This window comes from Protopterus annectens, chromosome 8.part0 (genome assembly GCF_019279795.1).
Source record: "Protopterus annectens isolate FY-2018-M chromosome 8.part0, PAN1.0, whole genome shotgun sequence".
NCBI classification, from domain to species: domain Eukaryota; kingdom Metazoa; phylum Chordata; order Ceratodontiformes; family Protopteridae; genus Protopterus; species Protopterus annectens.
In genome coordinates, this window is record NC_056741.1 from 1,210,364,184 (window position 1) to 1,210,382,238 (window position 18,055).

The 18,055-nt window shown below is 43.4% G+C and overlaps 1 protein-coding gene across 1 annotated transcript in view; it reads left to right on the top strand.

The window, feature by feature from the left end:
• The window catches only part of RPS19 (ribosomal protein S19), a 181,144-nt gene that overhangs the window by 11,208 nt on the left and 151,881 nt on the right, over positions 1-18,055 (top strand). The window contains exon 2 of the mRNA XM_044080714.1: positions 5,307-5,377. Within this exon, the coding sequence (XP_043936649.1) occupies positions 5,307-5,377 (71 nt within the window). The remainder of the gene's footprint in view (positions 1-5,306; positions 5,378-18,055) is intronic.

The window sequence follows — 18,055 nt, forward strand, 5'->3', positions numbered from 1 at the left end:
ACATTAAGAAGCCCCCCCCCCCCCCTGCACCCTTGTGGCAGAAGTATGCAGCCAAGGGCCCATCTGAGTTTGGGATTGCTGCAATAAGGCTCTGTCTTGGGCTTTGGTTACTTTTAAAGTAGTTTAACGTTGCTTGTATTAAAGCGTCATGTTTGCACGGGTTTGTGCTCAGTTTTCCAGAGCTGCCCAGAGATTGTACTGTTGCCCTGTGAGCAACACAGTTGTGCATTGTGAAGGTTCGACACAGTTTTCTACTCCTAGTCCTTCATAGAATAGCTGTGTTTTATTAGTCTTGACAGCAAAACCTGGTCCATTTAGCACCCCCCCCCCCCAAACTCGTTACTACAGTTATGTACCTGATATAATGGACTGTTTCCCACAATTTCTCCATGCAGCCCGATTGACATGGGCATCCTGATGCAGTGTAGCAGTTGCCTCATGCATACTGGCAACCAGTTACTCCTAAAAGATCACATAATGTAGACCCAGTAGAATCCACTGCACACAATAATACATAAAACAGTGTTTCAGCCAATAAGCCCCCAAGGCAAAACACCTCAAAACCAAATGTCTTTATCATGGGCAACTCCGTACTGAGATGCACGGGTATCTCCTTCACCGGGCTGGTCACCCGCTTGTCGGGTACCCGGATCAGTCAGATTACACACGTACTCAAATCTCTTGAGTGCCCTTATGATTTTGTCATAGTCCATGTTGGAGTAAATGATTTCCAGTCATTCACTGGACTGCATGAAGTGAGACATGACGGGGGGCTCTGAGATTGTGTCCCAGGTAGGTATGTCCCTAGCCCTAAACAGCATTTTACCTTCACCCAGGATGATGCCTCAGTGTGAACAAAAAATGATTTATTTAACTTCAAGATATGGTTGACAGACCATGCTACTTGCTAGAGATGGTCTTCACCTGTCACCTTGTGGCTTTCCATTACTAGCAAAAGTACTTGCCTCCCCCATAATGCCTTTTTTAGGCAGTGTCGTCATAAAATTTCTGGCATAAAAAAAATCCATTACTGACAAACTCAAGATTATGCTGCTTAATGCTAGGAGTCTAAATCGGAAACTGCACTCGCTGGTAGGACTCTACCTTGGAAGATGTCAATGTCTCTGCAGTCAGGCAGACATGGTTCAAGGCCACCGAGAGCACCCCGGCCATACGAGGCTACAATGCCTTCCACACATTCAGACCTCAAAATGAGAGTGAAAGAACCAAATGCAGAGTTGTACCCATCTTCATTAAAGACAGATACACCTCGGGACTGGTCAAACAGTACGATTCGAGAGCTACTCCGAGTCTAACTATAAGTAAAACTCCTTTCCATGTTATTGTTAATTGTAGGTCCCCACAAGAACCACTCTGCCTGTCTGGATCTTTAAATCACCCACGACCAAGGAATTGGCTGTATAGTGAGTGACTCAACTATTCTTCCATAGATCTGGGAGTTCTATATGTGCACAAATGCGCTCGCCGTAAGGTTCTTGGACTTAAGACAAATGCTCTGGAACAGATAGTCTGGACCCTCACAAGGGGCTCAAATGTCCTAGACTCTGTACTAACCAGCATAGGGGGATCTCTACTACCCGTGGTATGTTGCTGTTCTAAGTAAGGTCTGATCATAAACTAGTGTTCGAAGTAACTATCATGCACGAACCCCCCCAGCAAAATGGATGAAAAATTTCTCCAAAGTAAATTATAGCTTTCTAAGCTATAGCAGAAGTAGTTTCAAACCAGCTGCTGCCACTGTCAATGATTGCTATACAGAAGTGTACGCAAATGCTCTGTGTAAAACATCTGTACAAATGTATAGGCTTGGCTGTCCCTGAGCAGATCAAAACAATGTCCTTGCAAAAAAAAAAAAAAAAAAACAGTTTAAAGCTAAATACAAAGCTAAACTAGCATCCCTAGCTAAGGATAATCACTTTAGTTACGGTAGAAATCTAAAAGGGAAGGCCTAACTTTGTGCAGAACTAGTAGTGCATGGTACCACTCGTACTGATCCTAAAGACATAAACTTGCTAGCAGGCAGACTTGGTGCAAACTTCACCTCTTTATCTCTGTCAGAAATACCCCAGAGCATACCTGTCACTTGTCCTGTACCTCGTATCTCCAAAGAGCAGATCATAACTGCACTCTCCATGGCCAAAAACACAGCCTGTATGGGGCTGGATAACATCCCAGGATGCCTACTAAATGGTCTAAAACAGGACCTAGCAGAACCACCTGGCACTCTCTTCAACCACGGTCTTAAGTACTGGTTTTATCCCAGTAGAGTGGAAAACAGTAAGGGGTCCATCTGTCGGCCCTGGGCACTACAGACTCCTAAGCCTAACCAGCCTTATCTTCAAGGCCATGGGGGGAAAGTCATCATGTACCTCATCAGCAAAGACATAGGTGACCTTCAAACTCTTGACCTGACCCAATTTGGCTTAATTAAAGATGGAACATGCTTATTAAATCTGGTGGATTTCTTCACAAATGTCACCAAAGCCCTGGATGAAGGCAAAACAGTACATACAGCCTGTCTTCACTTGGCAAAGGCTTTTGATACAATTCCCCACTCTGGCATCATTGAGAAACTCGCCTAGCTGGGAATTGACCTTTAGGTTACTAGATGGGTAGCAAATTGGCTCACCAACAGAACACATGCAGTCAGATTTCTACCAGCTGATCAGTTACCAGTGTTGAACCATACGGATCTGTGCTGGGCTACCTCCTGTTTGGAATTTATATCTCAGAAGTCCACGTGAAAATAGCCTGTGGCTTACCAAGTTTTGCCAATGAGTCCCCCAGTGATGCTGATGTACTACAAAAAAGGCTTACACAGATGGTTGGTGCCAAAACCATAAATGCAAAAAATGCATCATCCCTTTCAGCAAAGGGGGAACAGTACTCCCCTTAGTTCAAACCTAGGTTGATAACCGCCATGTGTCCACGAGTGGTAAGGAAGGCCTACTGTGTTGCACATGTCATAAGTAAGGGCATTGCATCCAGAGCTAAAAATGTTATAACGCTCCTGTACTCATCCCTCACCAGACCACAGCGTTCCCTTCTATATGTACCTCACCAGACACCTGCAGCAGCTGGAGAGATCTCAAGAGTTTTGCCAAGAAAATTCGGGGCCTTCAACACATGACCTATATGAATGGACTGAAGGCCCTGTCACTGTACTCTTATCTTCTAGGCTGCTGAGACTACTTGTGCCTGGCCTACAGAGCAGTCTTAGACCCTGCACTTCGCAATTCAAATGGGACAAGATTCACTCCTGGCCTGTGACTTACTGGACGTGCTGGGGAGAGGTGTCCCAGAGATTGCCACTCCTCTGGAAAAACTCCCAGTTCACGTAAAACAGAGATCCTCGACCTGTTTAAGCACAACTTGGACAGCTGAATGGGGGATCATAAACTTATCCTGGGAGTGTCACCTGTCCCTATTGGATAAGGGCATTCTGTACTGATCATAGACTCGCGTTGTAAGTGTAGACCATACAACTTGGTCAATAAGGGAACAGGGGTATAACATGGCTAGACAAAGGCCCTAGGGCTAATGTCCTAGTAGCCTCCTATGAACCTTAGATGCGCCATTGCAGTAGAGCACCCTGAGGCAGGCTAGTGACATGCAGTTGCTCCTGTTTTGTGGGTAGGGGTTATATAGTGGAGTGAGTAGTGAGCTGTTTGTGTTGTGCACTGTGGCATACTTAACTGTCATTATTCCGTTCCACACGCAGCTATCTTTTTAAGAGGGTGCTGTTTACAGAATAATGTATGTGGACAACAAGCATATGTAATTTTGTGAATCCAGAGGCTTGTGGGACTTGGCAGATTGTTGTTGACTGTGCCTTGTCTAACTTGATACATTGTTTTCAGATAGGCTCTCTGTTTGTTTATTTTGGGGGTACTTATTACAAGGATGGCTGCACTGCACTTTTAGTACTTGCAGCATTGTCTTCAGAGGGTAATGTTTGTCGCATACTGTAGAGTCTATTATCCAAAATGTCTGTTATGTGAGCGCAGCCTTCCAAAGCTTACGGTAGGAAAAATAGTCGTGTGTCAACATTATACGTATTCACTTGTGCATGTTTTTTGAGCTTGTAGCACTCCTGTGTGTGAAAAGTATTTATTGTCCACTGGAATCGCTGAATGGTTAGTGTATTCCATGCATGCAGAAAAAAAATTAGTAGTTTTTATCTGGTTTAATGCATGTTTGATTATCTTAACTACCTTGGATCCCAATTTAGTTTGGGTAACCAAGACTCTGCTGTACCCTTTATATGTTATGTGGGGGGGGTGTAGAACTTGAGTGTACATGTGCTTGGGTAAATAGATGCGATCTGTGTACGTACCACTGTTCATTTGTCCTCTGCAGTGGACATTTGTATGGATGAGGAAAGCCCCAGCATTGACAAGTGGTAGGAGCTAACTAGGCATCTGGGTATACTGTGGGTCTTGCAAATCACTGCACTACAGTCATTATTTTGACAGCAGTCAGCTTTTTCCTTTAGGATGTGTTTGGGGTTGGCAAAAAGAATACTGGGACATCTCCTTGCTTACTATATAGTAATGTGTCTTGTGCTTCTCATGCTGACTTATGGAAACACCCAGTCTACATATTTCCTTCTGTGCTACAGACAGGAATTAGATTACATTTTTGTATGCAAGTAAGATGTATTTCTTTATTTCATATGGTACAACCACTGTGCACGGTGCAGTGTTGACAGTCTTCAGACCTGATCGTTTGCAAGCAGAAGCAATTAATTTTTTGGCTTCTGTTGCTTATGTCTGTAGACCAGCCTACATTAAATGGTGCATTAATTGCTTTTTAATGACGAAAATCCAACTGGGATGGAAAATTTAGTGTGCAATTGGGACACAAAAATGGAATTCATATATGTAATGGAAAATTGTACGCTTGTTTATAAGGAAGGAATGCAGTGGAGTACTTTATAATGGAGGCAGCTACATATGAGAAGCATCAAAATGCAGCATATACTGTACATTATTTCACCAGGAAGCATTCAGAACACTGCATTGTAGTAAAGTATCAAAATGCAGCATATACTGTACATCATTTCACCAGAAAGCATTCGGAACACTGCATTGTAGTAAAGTGTATCACCTTGTAGAAATTTCTTTAAGGAATGGGGTTTGTAAAAGGATGTAATAAGTTGAGGTCAAGGGGAAATAAGAAAGGGTACATCATAGCTTGTTCTTAAGTGGATGTCCTCTGCTGTAGAGGGAGAAGTGAAGGTGGTTGTCGTTAACTGTGATCTCTGTTCTCCCTCTCTTTTTCAGATGCCTGGTGTAACTGTGAAAGACGTGAACCAGCAGGAGTTTGTCAAAGCCCTCGCTAACTTCCTAAAAAAGTATGCATTTAAATTTAAAGGGGTTTTTTGTATTTGTTTTCGGTTTGTGTATTGTATGTCATTGTTTTAGTTAAAAGTTTTATTATTTAAATGTGCCACAAACTTAAAAGAAATCTGCAGCAAAATTGGAGAGAGAGAAAATTTGCTAGTTTCCTGCATCTCCCAGTGTCCTTACCCTTTATCGGGCTTCTTTAGAGTTTTGAGAGTTTATGGTCCACTTATGAATTGTGGATGACTGATTAATTTGCCTCCTTGTGGATCAACCTGATGCTACTTAGTCTGCCTTCTTGTGGATGTGTTGACTTCTGGACTCTATACATGTCCTGCCCTTTCTGTGGAGCTGTGGTGTTGTATGCCAAATGGAGGAGCACACATGCTTCCATGCACAGCACATTGTATAAAGTCTGAGGTCTGAAGTTGATTGCATCTCCATCTCCCATTAGATGATGGTACTGTGGCTATTGCAAGTACTGCATACCAAAGGGCTGCCCTGGTAGGAAATAGTTGAGGTCATGAAGGCAGTTCTTGTGGAGAGAGGTGAAGATGAATCTTTTGCCATGAGATTATTGGATGCTGAATGCTGTAGTAAGTATATTTTCTATGAAATGGGAGGTCGGACTGACTCGTGTCACATTGCAGATCTTGAGACTAAAAGTCTTGGCTTTGTTCCTTGGACAAAAGATGAAAACTTTGTGTAGCTTTATCTGAAACGTGCATTGAAAATTGGATTCTTATGTTGTGTGTCTGTAACACTATATACACAAACTTGCACCATATATCCATAAATTTTATATAATCACCGTAAAGGTTAATCTGTGGTGTCATTTCCCTCCTTCCTCAATGTATGGGTTTTTGAATCTGTCACTTTCAAGCTTTGGATCTGGTGCTCAAGCTCCTTCCCTTACCTATAATTCTTCTGTGTTGTCCCAGTTACCTCTGAGTTTCCCCAAAAGAAAAAAAGGCAAGTGTACAGTGTCTAGGATAGAAGTAAAGTCACCAGCCAATACATGTGGCCATGATTTAAATAAAAAAAAACTCTAGGAATCTATGCTAGTTATTTGGAGTGGTCCAGGAGTTATAATGCTAAATGTCATAAAATGTATGAAAGGGTAGGAAATTGGAGAAGAATGGAAACGGCACATATGTATCCTTATGATGATGCATATCAATTTGATAACACATTATCAATTTGAACTGTTAATAGCAGCAGTCTGCATTTAAAGTGGAACAGCCTTACAAGATTTCTGCAAATATATAGAGCCGAGTATATTTTTCCTGTATTTTCTGTATTATAGAGCTAAATTGTTGCTTGTATATCTGTTGTCTCTGTGTTTTGCAAATATACAGAGATCAGTATATATTTTTTGGGTTTTATAATTTGCACTCTGATTCCTCACATCTCTGTGGAAACTTTTCCCCAACCCTTCCCTGTTCTGGTAGTAGTTTAAATTTGGTGGCTTTTGCAGTGCCTGCCCCACTGTAGATTTGATCTAGGACACTCCCCAAGTCCCATCTCTTTACCACACTCTACCTAATAAACCCTTTCTGCACTTGCTTTTAGTCCTTTTTAATTTGATTACATTTTTTCAAACTGTGTGGACTAATATTGCTACATACTAGTGTGCCAGCTTGCATTGCATGTGAATTGTTTTTACTACTGTTTTTGCTACTTTTCTGGGGGGGGGGGGGGGGATTGTAAGCCTGTTTCCTACCTTTCCTGTAATTAGTGTTCCAGATACAGACTTGCTGTATCCAGGACTATTTGTAAGCTTCTGAGCCCCCGGGCCTTTCTGTGTTGGAGGGACGCCTTCTAGCTTATCAGTGGGAGTGGTAAGCACTAGGTAACCTGTCCTACCACATAAGGACTGGTTCTGGCCCAGAATTTGTAGTTTATTGGCCTTTTGGGTGGTCTTCCATCTCTCTCAACTTTCTGATTTGAAGGCCTGCATTTGCACTTGTTTCTGTCCTGTAACTCCTGGGCCCATCTCATTTGTTCACTCAAAAAAAAAAAAAAAAATCTGCTTTTACTGTGTTTCTGTTTCTTCCTACTTAATTTTGCTTTTGCGTCATCTTAGAAGTACTCAATTGTATTTATTACTGCTTGGTGTAACTCATTCCAAGCCTTTTAGTTTAAGCACTTGGGCTTCAGACCAGTTGTTTTACATTAGGAAGGTTTGTGGTCTGCACTGTGGTGGCAGGAAAGGTAGCTTACATCCTTCTAAGTTGGGAACTGCTGATTGAGGGCTCAGTGTCTGTTATTCTAAAAGTGTATTAATTCTATTTTAAGCACTTGGGCCTCGGGCAAGTTATTTTACATTAAAAGGGTTTGTGGTCTGCACTCTTGTGGGAGGAGAGGCTGGACTCTGCCCTTCTAGCTGGGAATTTCTGGTTAAAGGCTTATAGTGCCTGCATATCTAAACTGCTTCTTACTGAAATTGGTACACCTTATTTGCTGTAGCAAAGACTAGATCCAGGCCTGCTGAATCTAGCTTTGTTTGTATAACCTGAGCACTAATCCAGGCATTCTTTAAAGTATTCAATTGTATTTATTACTGCTTGGTAGTAACTTGATTAAAGTGTAGCTATAATTCCAAGTCTTTTGGATTAAGCACTTGGGCTTCAGACCAGTTGTTTTACATTAGGAAGCTTTGTGGCCTGCACTGTGGTGGCAGGACAGGTAGCTTACATCCTTCTAAGTTGGGAACTGCTGATTTGAGGGCTCAGTGTCTGTTATTCTAAAAGTGTATTTATTCTGGTTTAAGCACTTGGGCTTCACGCCAGTTGTTTTACATTAATAAGGTTTGTGGTCTGCACTTGTGGGAGGAGAGGCTGGACTCTGCCCTTCTGAGCTGGGAATTTCTGGTTAAAGGCTTATAGTGCCTGCATATTTGAACGGTTTCTTACTGAAATTGGTACACCTTGTTTGCTGTAGCATAGACTAGATCCAGGCCTGCTGAATCTAGCTTTATTTGTATGCTGCTTGTTTGCTTATTCCCCTGAAACGCTAATTCCACCTAAAACGCGGCTTTTCAGCGCTTCTGTGGATCCCTAGTGATATCTGCATTGCTTACTGTACTTATTTCCTTGTTTCACTTGAAAGAAAGTTACTGTTTGTCGTTTTTGCATTTGTTACCTGAAACGCATTGCATTTAAGTTACTGGCACTTTCTCACTAAAGCAATTAATATAAGTCGGCACTAAAATATTAAAAGCACTACACCCTCAAACTCCCCTTGAGTACCTCATTCCCCATTGACCTTTTTTTTCAATTATAAAGGAATTCCCAATACTATTCTAGCATGTCCAAAGGTCAGTTGTCAATCTCCTCTCCGGTCCAGCTGGTGAATCTGGGAATCTTGAGGCAATGTTACAACTGCCTCATGTACACAGACAACCCTCTCCTCCTCCCAACAAATTCCAACACATGAGAGATGCAACCATATAGCCATACTGGAGGCTAAGCTCTCTCAACTCAGTACTGGTGAAACCACTCAGGAGGAGAAGGAAACCACACTCACTACAATTCCAGTCTCACATAGACCTACCACGACAGCAAACCAAACACACAAAAACATATTCGGAGGCTCTAAATAAAAATCTGCCTAAGCAGCAGAGACCTCCACACCCAAGCAACTGCTACCCCAAAACAAAACACGTGCAACACATAGCTCACAAAGCTTATGTGCCAAACAGTTACAGCCCTTAAGGCTAAACAACACACCTGATACACTTTTGTTATAGGTGACTCTATCGTCAGGCACACTGATGCACGCAGCAGCAAGGGAGTTGACATCTCCTCTTCCTTTTAGAAATCTCTCACTTTAGGACCAAAGAGTGTTTAACTTTAAGAAGCATTCACAAAAGTGATTTAAAATGCTATGAAAAATAGAGCAGCCTGCAAGCATGTTGGCTAATGGCTATGCCTGTACCAGCTGCTGCAGACAGTCTACTCTGTTGGAGATGAAGCATATAGAGACGTTGGACAAGGACTGGAGAGTAGCCAACTACTCATCAGTGGAGTTGATTTTGATCTGCAGACAAGGTCCCTGGGGGCGAAATCTGGAGCGCGCCTTGGTTTTTTGAAAATGTGTAATGTGCCAGATAATTTAACGTTGTTGCCAAGAATGTAGATGTGGGATAAGCTCTTTCCAAATCTAACTAAGGAGACTTTCTTTTTGGAAGATGGGCAGACTCTTCTGTTTCTTTTTTGGTGGCTGCAGCATGTACCATAGAATCTATGGCTGGGCCCTTGCTCCAGTTGGGCTGTCTGCAGTTCAGAGATTTTTCCGAATGAAACTTATTTGGCAGGTGGGCCTGGAAGAACCCTTACTGATTCATGGGTGAATTCTTGGCTAACTCCTAAAGAGTCTTAAGACTAGTCAGTAACACCAGGTCAGAATTAAATCCTGTGCCTGGTGTCTAAGGTGAAAACCTTAACCATGATGCCACCAGACCCACTCCCAGTCTCCTTCAAAGTCTGTCAGTGGTGACAAATTCCTGAGAAGAATCTACCTGCTACCTTTTTCATGAGTGATTCTGGTGTAACTCCTCGGTAGATGCTCTTCGCATGACTCAGAAGTTTAGATGGCCGCTTCTAAAGGTGCCAGCTTAAGGCTTGTGGTTACTGACTGTCCTGCCATGACTAGGTAGGTTCAAGACCCTAGAAAATTCATTTGGGAGGTGGGTGGATCAGAGGTCGTGTGGTGGTTTTCTTTGCTTTCGAGAGAATACTCCCTCAACCCGAAGAGTGTGAAAAGGACTCTGAGAACCTAGCCTTAGCAGCCAAAACCCCAAAAGGAGGCTCAACCCCAGATTACATGGCTCAGATCTGAGGCTGATATGAGACTAATTGTTTTTGACCCCTTGACTCCAATTTGGAGGAACAGTTCTAAAGAACACTTCTGAGCCTACCCTGTTGCAGAAACTTGTCAGGGTTGAGAGAATTAAAGAATTCATTGGTTTTAGGCTCGAGTGCATGATCCAAAAGTGCTTATCTGAAAGTCATGTTAAAAGGAGGAGCAACAACTGAGTGCAGTGAAGAAGCTATTCCCCTGGATTCCGCAGTGGCTGGAGATGGGAGCTACCCCCCCCTTAATCTAGGTGCTTCTGAAGAAACCGCATTTTGTCCATGTCTGCTTTGGTAAGGCTCCTGGTAGATCTGGCTGAGCGAAAAGATGAGGTAGCAGAGGGAGGCCTAGAATGGTGGTATTGCTGGTGAATGGAGACTAGGGAAGATGGGCTCTGTGAGCATCTCTGTGGTGTATTTGAGCCAGAGGTTATGTAACTTTGTGAACTTGAGTCACAGTAGTACAGACTGGATACCTCTTTCTCAAGGTGTTAGATTCTTTCTCTTATCCTTTTTCTTTAGATTTTTCCTTGAATTTTTCAGCTGGTTTCTTTTGAAGATGATCTTGCTGAAATGGAAAGTACACTTTCTCCAGCAAGGTTTAGGGGAAGCCCTTTCAAAATAAGTTTAATTTGGCATTCCCTAGTTGCCCATTGACCAAAGGCTTCATACATGGAACAAGGTGTCTAAATGTGAGGGGCCCAGATGATAGATTTGTGCGCATCAGAAATGGGCAGTTTAATGGAGCAAGCCAAGTACCTCTTGGCACCTCTTCCTCTGACCTCCTGCAAGAGAATAACCGACAATAAAACTCTTGTACACTGGAGTGATCCCCGGGGTGAATTTTCTGTTTCCCATCCACTTATCAAGATTTCTGTTGGTGAAGGGCCAGTGAGGTGTTCTGTTTGACTTGTATGTGGAAGTCTATTCCTTAGCATGGGAAGTCTCTGGGTTATGAACGTGACCGTCCAGTATGTTCTGCTGATTTGTGGTAATGAGGTAGAGGTCTCTGGCGCATGTGGCTGGAGGAATTGGGATTTCTTTAGATGTAGCATTTTAACAGAGCTGAGTCCGAAATGGCCTTTGTAAGTCAAGCAGAGGTTGCCTCTAAGTAGGCGATATGAGACAATAGCTGGAGTTTTTTGTCTGTTCATATAGGACAAGTGTTTTAAGGCTAGGATCCTCTTTGTGAGGTACTTTTGCGGCCTCTCCAGTTGTTGCAGGTGTCTAGTGAGGTACATGCCAAATGGGGCATTGTACTCGGATGATTGGCCTAATGAGGGAAGAGTAGAGGGAGACAATGACCTCTCTTCCTGGATGCAAAACCCTTGGTAATGAGATGTGACCTACATGACTTTCTGACCACAGTGGCAGTGTGGTGGTCAAGAGAGGTTGCTGTCAACCTGTGCTCCAAGATCTCTTAGAACACCTTTTGTGTTCAGTGGACTAGCATCAATGTGGTAATTCATGGCAACCAGGTTTTTCTCAAAGGGGAGGACTACACATTTTTTGGCATTGAGCTTAAGGCCATGGTTCTGACACCAGTCATTGGTCTCAGTGAGGCCTTTCTGTAGGATGTCAGCATCACTTGGGGAGTTGATAATAGCTCACAACTTGCAATAGTCTGCAAACTTTGTCAGCCAGAGCCCCTTCGTGTTGGCCTGGATTTCAGAGAAGAAGATGGCAAACAGGAGTCGACCCAGGACTGAACCCTGTGGAAATCCACTTGTGACTGGTCAGCAATCTGACTTGGGAGTCAGAACCCACAGTGTTAAAGTAGCCATCTGTGAGCCAGTTTGCAACCCACCTAGTGATATACGGGTTGAACCCTAGCTTAGTGAATTTTTCTATGATTCCAGAGAGGGGAATGGTATCAAAGGCCTTGCCAGATCAAGGTAGGCTGTATGAACCATCTTGCCTTCATCCACAGCTCGGGTGACTGACTCAAAGAAGTTGAGCAGGCATGATCTACCCTTCACAAATACCAAACTGTGTTGGATCCAAATTTTGGAGATTCCCTATATCCTTGTTTATTGGGTTCATGATTATGCGTTCCATAGCTTTGCATGTCAGACTTGTCAGGCTAATGGGGCGATAGTTCCCATGGTCTGTAATCACTCCTCCTTTGTGGAGAGGGATGACTGTAGCAGTGCGCAGTTTGGTAAGGACAAAGCTTGAGGTGAGGCTGTGATTGAACAGGGCATACAGGTGAGGTGCCAGTTCACTCTGTAGTTTATGTAGAACATAGCCAGGGATATTGTCAGGTCCTATAGAAGCTGTATGCTTGGCCTTGGACAGTGCTGTTTTAACCTCTGCAGCAGTAATACTGGGTGCCTGGCAATCTACTGGTATTGTTTGCCCCTTTCGGGGGGGGGGTTTAAAGTTGGCACTGAATCTGTATGCCAGTATTTTAAAACTCTGGCAGATTACTTTTTTCGTCAGTTTTCCTCAATGTAGTGTGATCTCAGAGTTGGCATATTTAATTTGCAGCGGGTTGTATATATGCAAATACGAAATTGTTTTGGGTCATGGGTTTGTGACTCTGCATTGTCTATATTCTGATGTTCGGTTTTTTAACATTTCAGTATTTTGTACTTTCGGGTGGGTTTTTGGTCTCTGAAGAGTAGTTTGATTATTTGGGAATCTGATGTATAAATGAAAATACATTTTTATATATATAGTATAAGCTAGATAGAGATCTAGATTGGGATCTCTATAGTCTGTAGTAAATAGGTGGGTGCGAGTGTGTAAATAAAACTCGTGTATACTGCACAAGCAGACGTAAATGCACTCTGCCATTGTGCATATGGGCATTAAGCAAAGCACAGTACAAGCCGTGCAGTGTTCACTTAACATCCGCGCTGCTTAATGTTCTGTGGGATAGAACCTTTCCCAGATGTTAAGTGGTGCCTGTCTGACTCTCTGTATAACTTGTACAAATTGTATGTGTGTGTGATAGATGTGTGTGTGTGTGATAGATGTGTGTGTGTGTGATAGATGTGTGTGTGTGATAGATGTGTGTGTGTGATAGATGTGTGTGTGTGATAGATGTGTGTGTGTGATAGATGTGTGTGTGTGATAGATGTGTGTGTGTGTGTGTGATAGATGTGTGTGTGTGTGTGATAGATGTGTGTGTGTGTGTGTGATAGATGTGTGTGTGTGTGTGTGTGTGTGTGATAGATGTGTGTGTGTGTGTGTGTGATAGATGTGTGTGTGTGTGTGTGTGTGTGTGTGATATGTGTGTGTGTGTGTGTGATGATGTGTGTGTGTGTGTGTGATGTGTGTGTGTGTGTGTGTGATGTGTGTGTGTGTGTGTGATGTGTGTGTGTGTGTGTGTGTGTGTGTGTGTGTGTGTGTGTGTGTGTGTGTGATAGATGTGTGTGTGTGTGTGTGTGATAGATGTGTGTGTGTGTGTGTGTGTGTGTGTGATAGATGTGTGTGTGTGTGTGTGTGTGTGTGTGTGTGTGTGTGTGTGTGTGTGTGTGTGTGATAGATGTGTGTGTGTGTGTGTGATGTGTGTGTGTGTGTGTGATAGATGTGTGTGTGTGTGTGTGTGATAGATGTGTGTGTGTGTGTGTGTGTGTGATAGATGTGTGTGTGTGTGTGTGATAGATGTGTGTGTGTGTGTGTGTGTGTGTGTGTGATAGATGTGTGTGTGTGTGTGTGATAGATGTGTGTGTGTGTGTGTGTGTGTGTGTGATAGATGTGTGTGTGTGTGTGATAGATGTGTGTGTGTGTGTGTGTGTGATAGATGTGTGTGTGTGTGTGTGTGATAGATGTGTGTGTGTGTGTGTGTGATAGATGTGTGTGTGTGTGTGTGTGTGTGATAGATGTGTGTGTGTGTGTGTGTGTGTGTGATAGATGTGTGTGTGTGTGTGTGTGATAGATGTGTGTGTGTGTGTGATGTGTGTGTGTGTGTGTGTGTGTGTGTGTGTGTGTGTGTGTGTGTGTGTGTGTGTGTGTGTGTGTGTAGATGTGTGTGTGTGTGTGTAATAGATGTGTGTGTGTGTGTGTAATAGATGTGTGTGTGTGTGTGTAATAGATGTGTGTGTGTGTGTGTGTAATAGATATGTGTGTGTGTGTGTGATAGATGTGTGTGTGTGTGTGTGTGTGTGTGTGTGATAGATGTGTGTGTGATAGATGTGTGTGTGATAGATGTGTGTGTGATAGATGTGTGTGTGATAGATGTGTGTGTGTGTGATAGATGTGTGTGTGATAGATATGTGTGTGTGTGTGTGTGTGTGATAGATGTGTGTGTGTGTGTGTGATAGATGTGTGTGTGTGTGTGTGTGTGTGTGATAGATGTGTGTGTGTGATAGATGTGTGTGTGATAGATGTGTGTGTGATAGATGTGTGTGTGTGTGTGTGATAGATAGGTGTGTGTGTGTGTGATAGATAGATGTGTGTGTGTGTGATAGATAGATGTGTGTGTGTGTGATAGATGTGTGTGTGTGTGTGTGTGTGATAGATGTGTGTGTGTGTGTGTGTGTGATAGATGTGTGTGTGTGTGTGATAGATGTGTGTGTGTGTGTGTGTGTGTGTGTGTGAGAGATGTGTGTGTGTGTGTGTGATAGATGTGTGTGTGTGTGTGTGTGTGTGTGTGTGTGTGTGTGTGTGTGTGTGTGTGTGTGTGTAATAGGTGTGTGTGTGTGATAGAGGTGGGTGTGTGTGTGTGTAATAGAGGGGTGTGTGTGTGTGTGTGTAATAGATGTGTGTGTGTGTGTGTGTGTAATAGATGTGTGTGTAATAGATGTGTGTGTGTGTGTAATAGATGTGTGTGTGTGTGTGTGTGTGTGTGTGATAGATGTGTGTGTGTGTGTGTGTGTGTGTGTGATAGGTGTGTGTGTGTGTGTGTGTGTGTGTGTGTGTGTGTGTGTGTGTGATAGGTGTGTGTGTGTGACGGCAGAAATGCGCATGCATATATATATATATATATATATATATATATATATATATATATATATGTATGTATATATGTATGTGAGTGACGGCAGAAATGCATTTGGTTTGATGTTTCTCCCGTTATGGTGAAGTGTTATCCAGAATGGCTATATCCTGATGAAGTTTAATCACTGAAGACTGCAAATGTCATTGTTTAAAGTAAATTATAAACTGTATCTGATTTATGTAAATTATTCTAGTCAACTGGTTCATACTAGGCTATCTTCCCTAGGGCATTTATAAGCCTAGCCAGTGTGTTTGGCTTTCGCCACCCATTTTAAATTTTGCTATGCCCTTTTTCGAGGTTAGTATACTGTGCCTCTAACAGTGACACACAAGTGATACCCCATCTCCCATCCACTCATCAAGATTCCTCTTGAAGAGAGTCAGTGAGGGACTCTGCCTAATCTGGACTGGGATTTTATTCCAGAGTGAAGGGAGCCTCTGGTTTATGAATCTGTCCCTCCAGCATGTCATATTTATTTCAGTGCTGAGGTTCAAGTCTCTCGAGTGCGTAGCTCGATGGGATTTGGATTTTCTGAGGTGCAGCATGTCCATTAATTCCGGGTTGGACATGGCTTTATGTCAGGCACAGATCGCCTCTGAGCAGGCAGTATGCCACTGAGTAGAGCTGGAGTTTCTTTAACCGGTCAGCATATGGCATCTGTTTGAGCCCTTTGATCCTCTTGGTGAGGTACTTTTGGGGTCTTTCCAGTTGCTGCAGGTGTCTGGTAAGGTACATCCCAAGAGGGGCATTGTACTCTATTATGGGCCTGATGAGGGATGAGTAAAGAGGCACGATGACCTCCCCTGATCTAGATGTGAATCCCTTCATGATTAGGTGGGCTATACGAAATGTTTTTCTAACCACTTTGGCCACGTGGTTGTCAAATGAGAGAGTGCTATCAACATGGGTTCCCAGGTCCCTGATTACTACTTCCGTACTTAATGGATTACCACCTATGTGGTAATTTGTGGGCACTTTGTTTTTGCCAAAGGGGATGACTATACACTTGGCGTTTAGCTTGAGGCCATGGCTCTGGCACCAGTTGTCTGTTTCTATGAGGCCCTTTTGGAGGATGCATGTGTCGGCTGGAGAGTCTGTTATAGTGCCCAGTTTGCAGTCGTCTGCGAACTTGGTCAGCCACAGTCCTTCCGTGTTGGCCTGTACCTCCGAGAAACATATACCGAACAGGAAAGGTCCCAGGACTCGGCCTTGTGGGACGCCACTTGTAACTGGTTTGGAGTCTGACATGGCTCCAGCAATTCTAACCATGTGGGTTCTGTCCTTGAGCCAGTTTGCAACCCATCTAGTGACATAGGGGTTTATATTTAAGCTGGTGAGCTTATCTATAATGCCCGAGTGGGGTATTGTATCGAAGGCTTTTTGCAAGGTCCAGGTAGGCTGTGTGGACCACCTTCCCCTCGTCAATGGCCTTTGTAACTGTTTCAAAGAAATCAATCAGGTTTAAGAAGCAGGATCTGCCCTTAACAAAGCCGAACTGGGTAGGATCCAGTGTCTGTAGGTCCCCAATTTCTTTTTTTTTTTTTTTTTTTGAGGTCCATGATGATCCTTTCCATAGCTTTGTAGACCAAGCTAGTCAGGCTTATGGGGTGATAGTTTCCAGGATCCGTTGAGGCACCACCTTTGTGGAGAGGGACCACTGTTGCTGTACGCCACTCTTTGGGTATATATCCTGTGGTAAGGCTGAGATTGAACAGTAGTTTTATGTTTGGATTTAGCTCTTCTTGGAGTTCATGTAGGATGCAGCCCGGGACACCGTCTGGTCCCATTGGTGCTGTTTTTTTTTTCTTTGGAGAGGGTGGCTCTTACCTGAGCATCTGAGATGTCAGGGGGGCAGCACTCTGCTGGGAAAGATATTTGCCCTTTTGGTGGGGGGGGGAGGGTTGCACTGAACCTGTCAGCTAGGATGTTGGCAATGTCTGTGGGTTCGGTGTATTTTTTGTCATTTTGGACCAATTCTGAGCGTATCTGGGAATTCCCCACCCAGGTTCCTAACATAACTAAAGAAAGCCTTGTGATTATCCTTGGTGTCCTGTGCAGTTTTTCTCTCGAAGCTGGCCTTAGACGATTTTATGAGTGCCCGTAGTTTTTTGCTAACACTGATCAGAGATGCCTTCCCTTTTTGGGATTTTGCTCTATCATGTCGTAGTTTCCTCCTTCAATATATTGTATAGTTTCTTTATGGCTGGGGTCCACCAGACAGGACGTCTGCCTTTGGAGGATTGGGTCTTGGTTTTATTTGGGATTGCATTATCCATGCATTCCTGAAGGTGTTCATAGAATGCGTTTATAAAGGATTCTGCGGTCTGGGCTGTATTTTCCACAGGCCCGGGGGCTTTGAAGGATTCCACCTCTGTTTTGAGGAGTGTGAAATTTGCTTTAGAGAAGCTTTTCACTCTGGTTTTCTGGGCAGGGGTTGGGGTCGGAATGTGAATATCCAGTGAGATTAGTTTATGGTCTGATCTTACCAGTGAGGGATACACTTCTGGTGTGGAGCATAGAGTCCCCATGTTGGTGATCAGGTCCAGTGTGTTTTCCCCTCTTGTGGGAGTGGTAACAAGTTGTTCCTTAGCGTTTGAGTTTATAAATTCTAGGAACCTTTCAGCTAGGGTGTTTGAGCTAGAGTAATGCTCCCAGTCTGTTTGGGTATTTGAAGTCTCTCCAATATAATGGTGTTTGGAGAGAGCTTCATATTTTCCATTGTTCTCAGGAAGGCCGAGTGGGGTTCCTGGGTTTGGGAGGGTGGTCTGTAGCAGGCTATAAACTGGAAGGCAGTTTTACCCACTGTTAGTTGCACATGGATAGTCTCTGATGCGTCGTGCTGTGCCACCAACCTGGAGGTGTGGGTATCTTTGACGAATATTGAT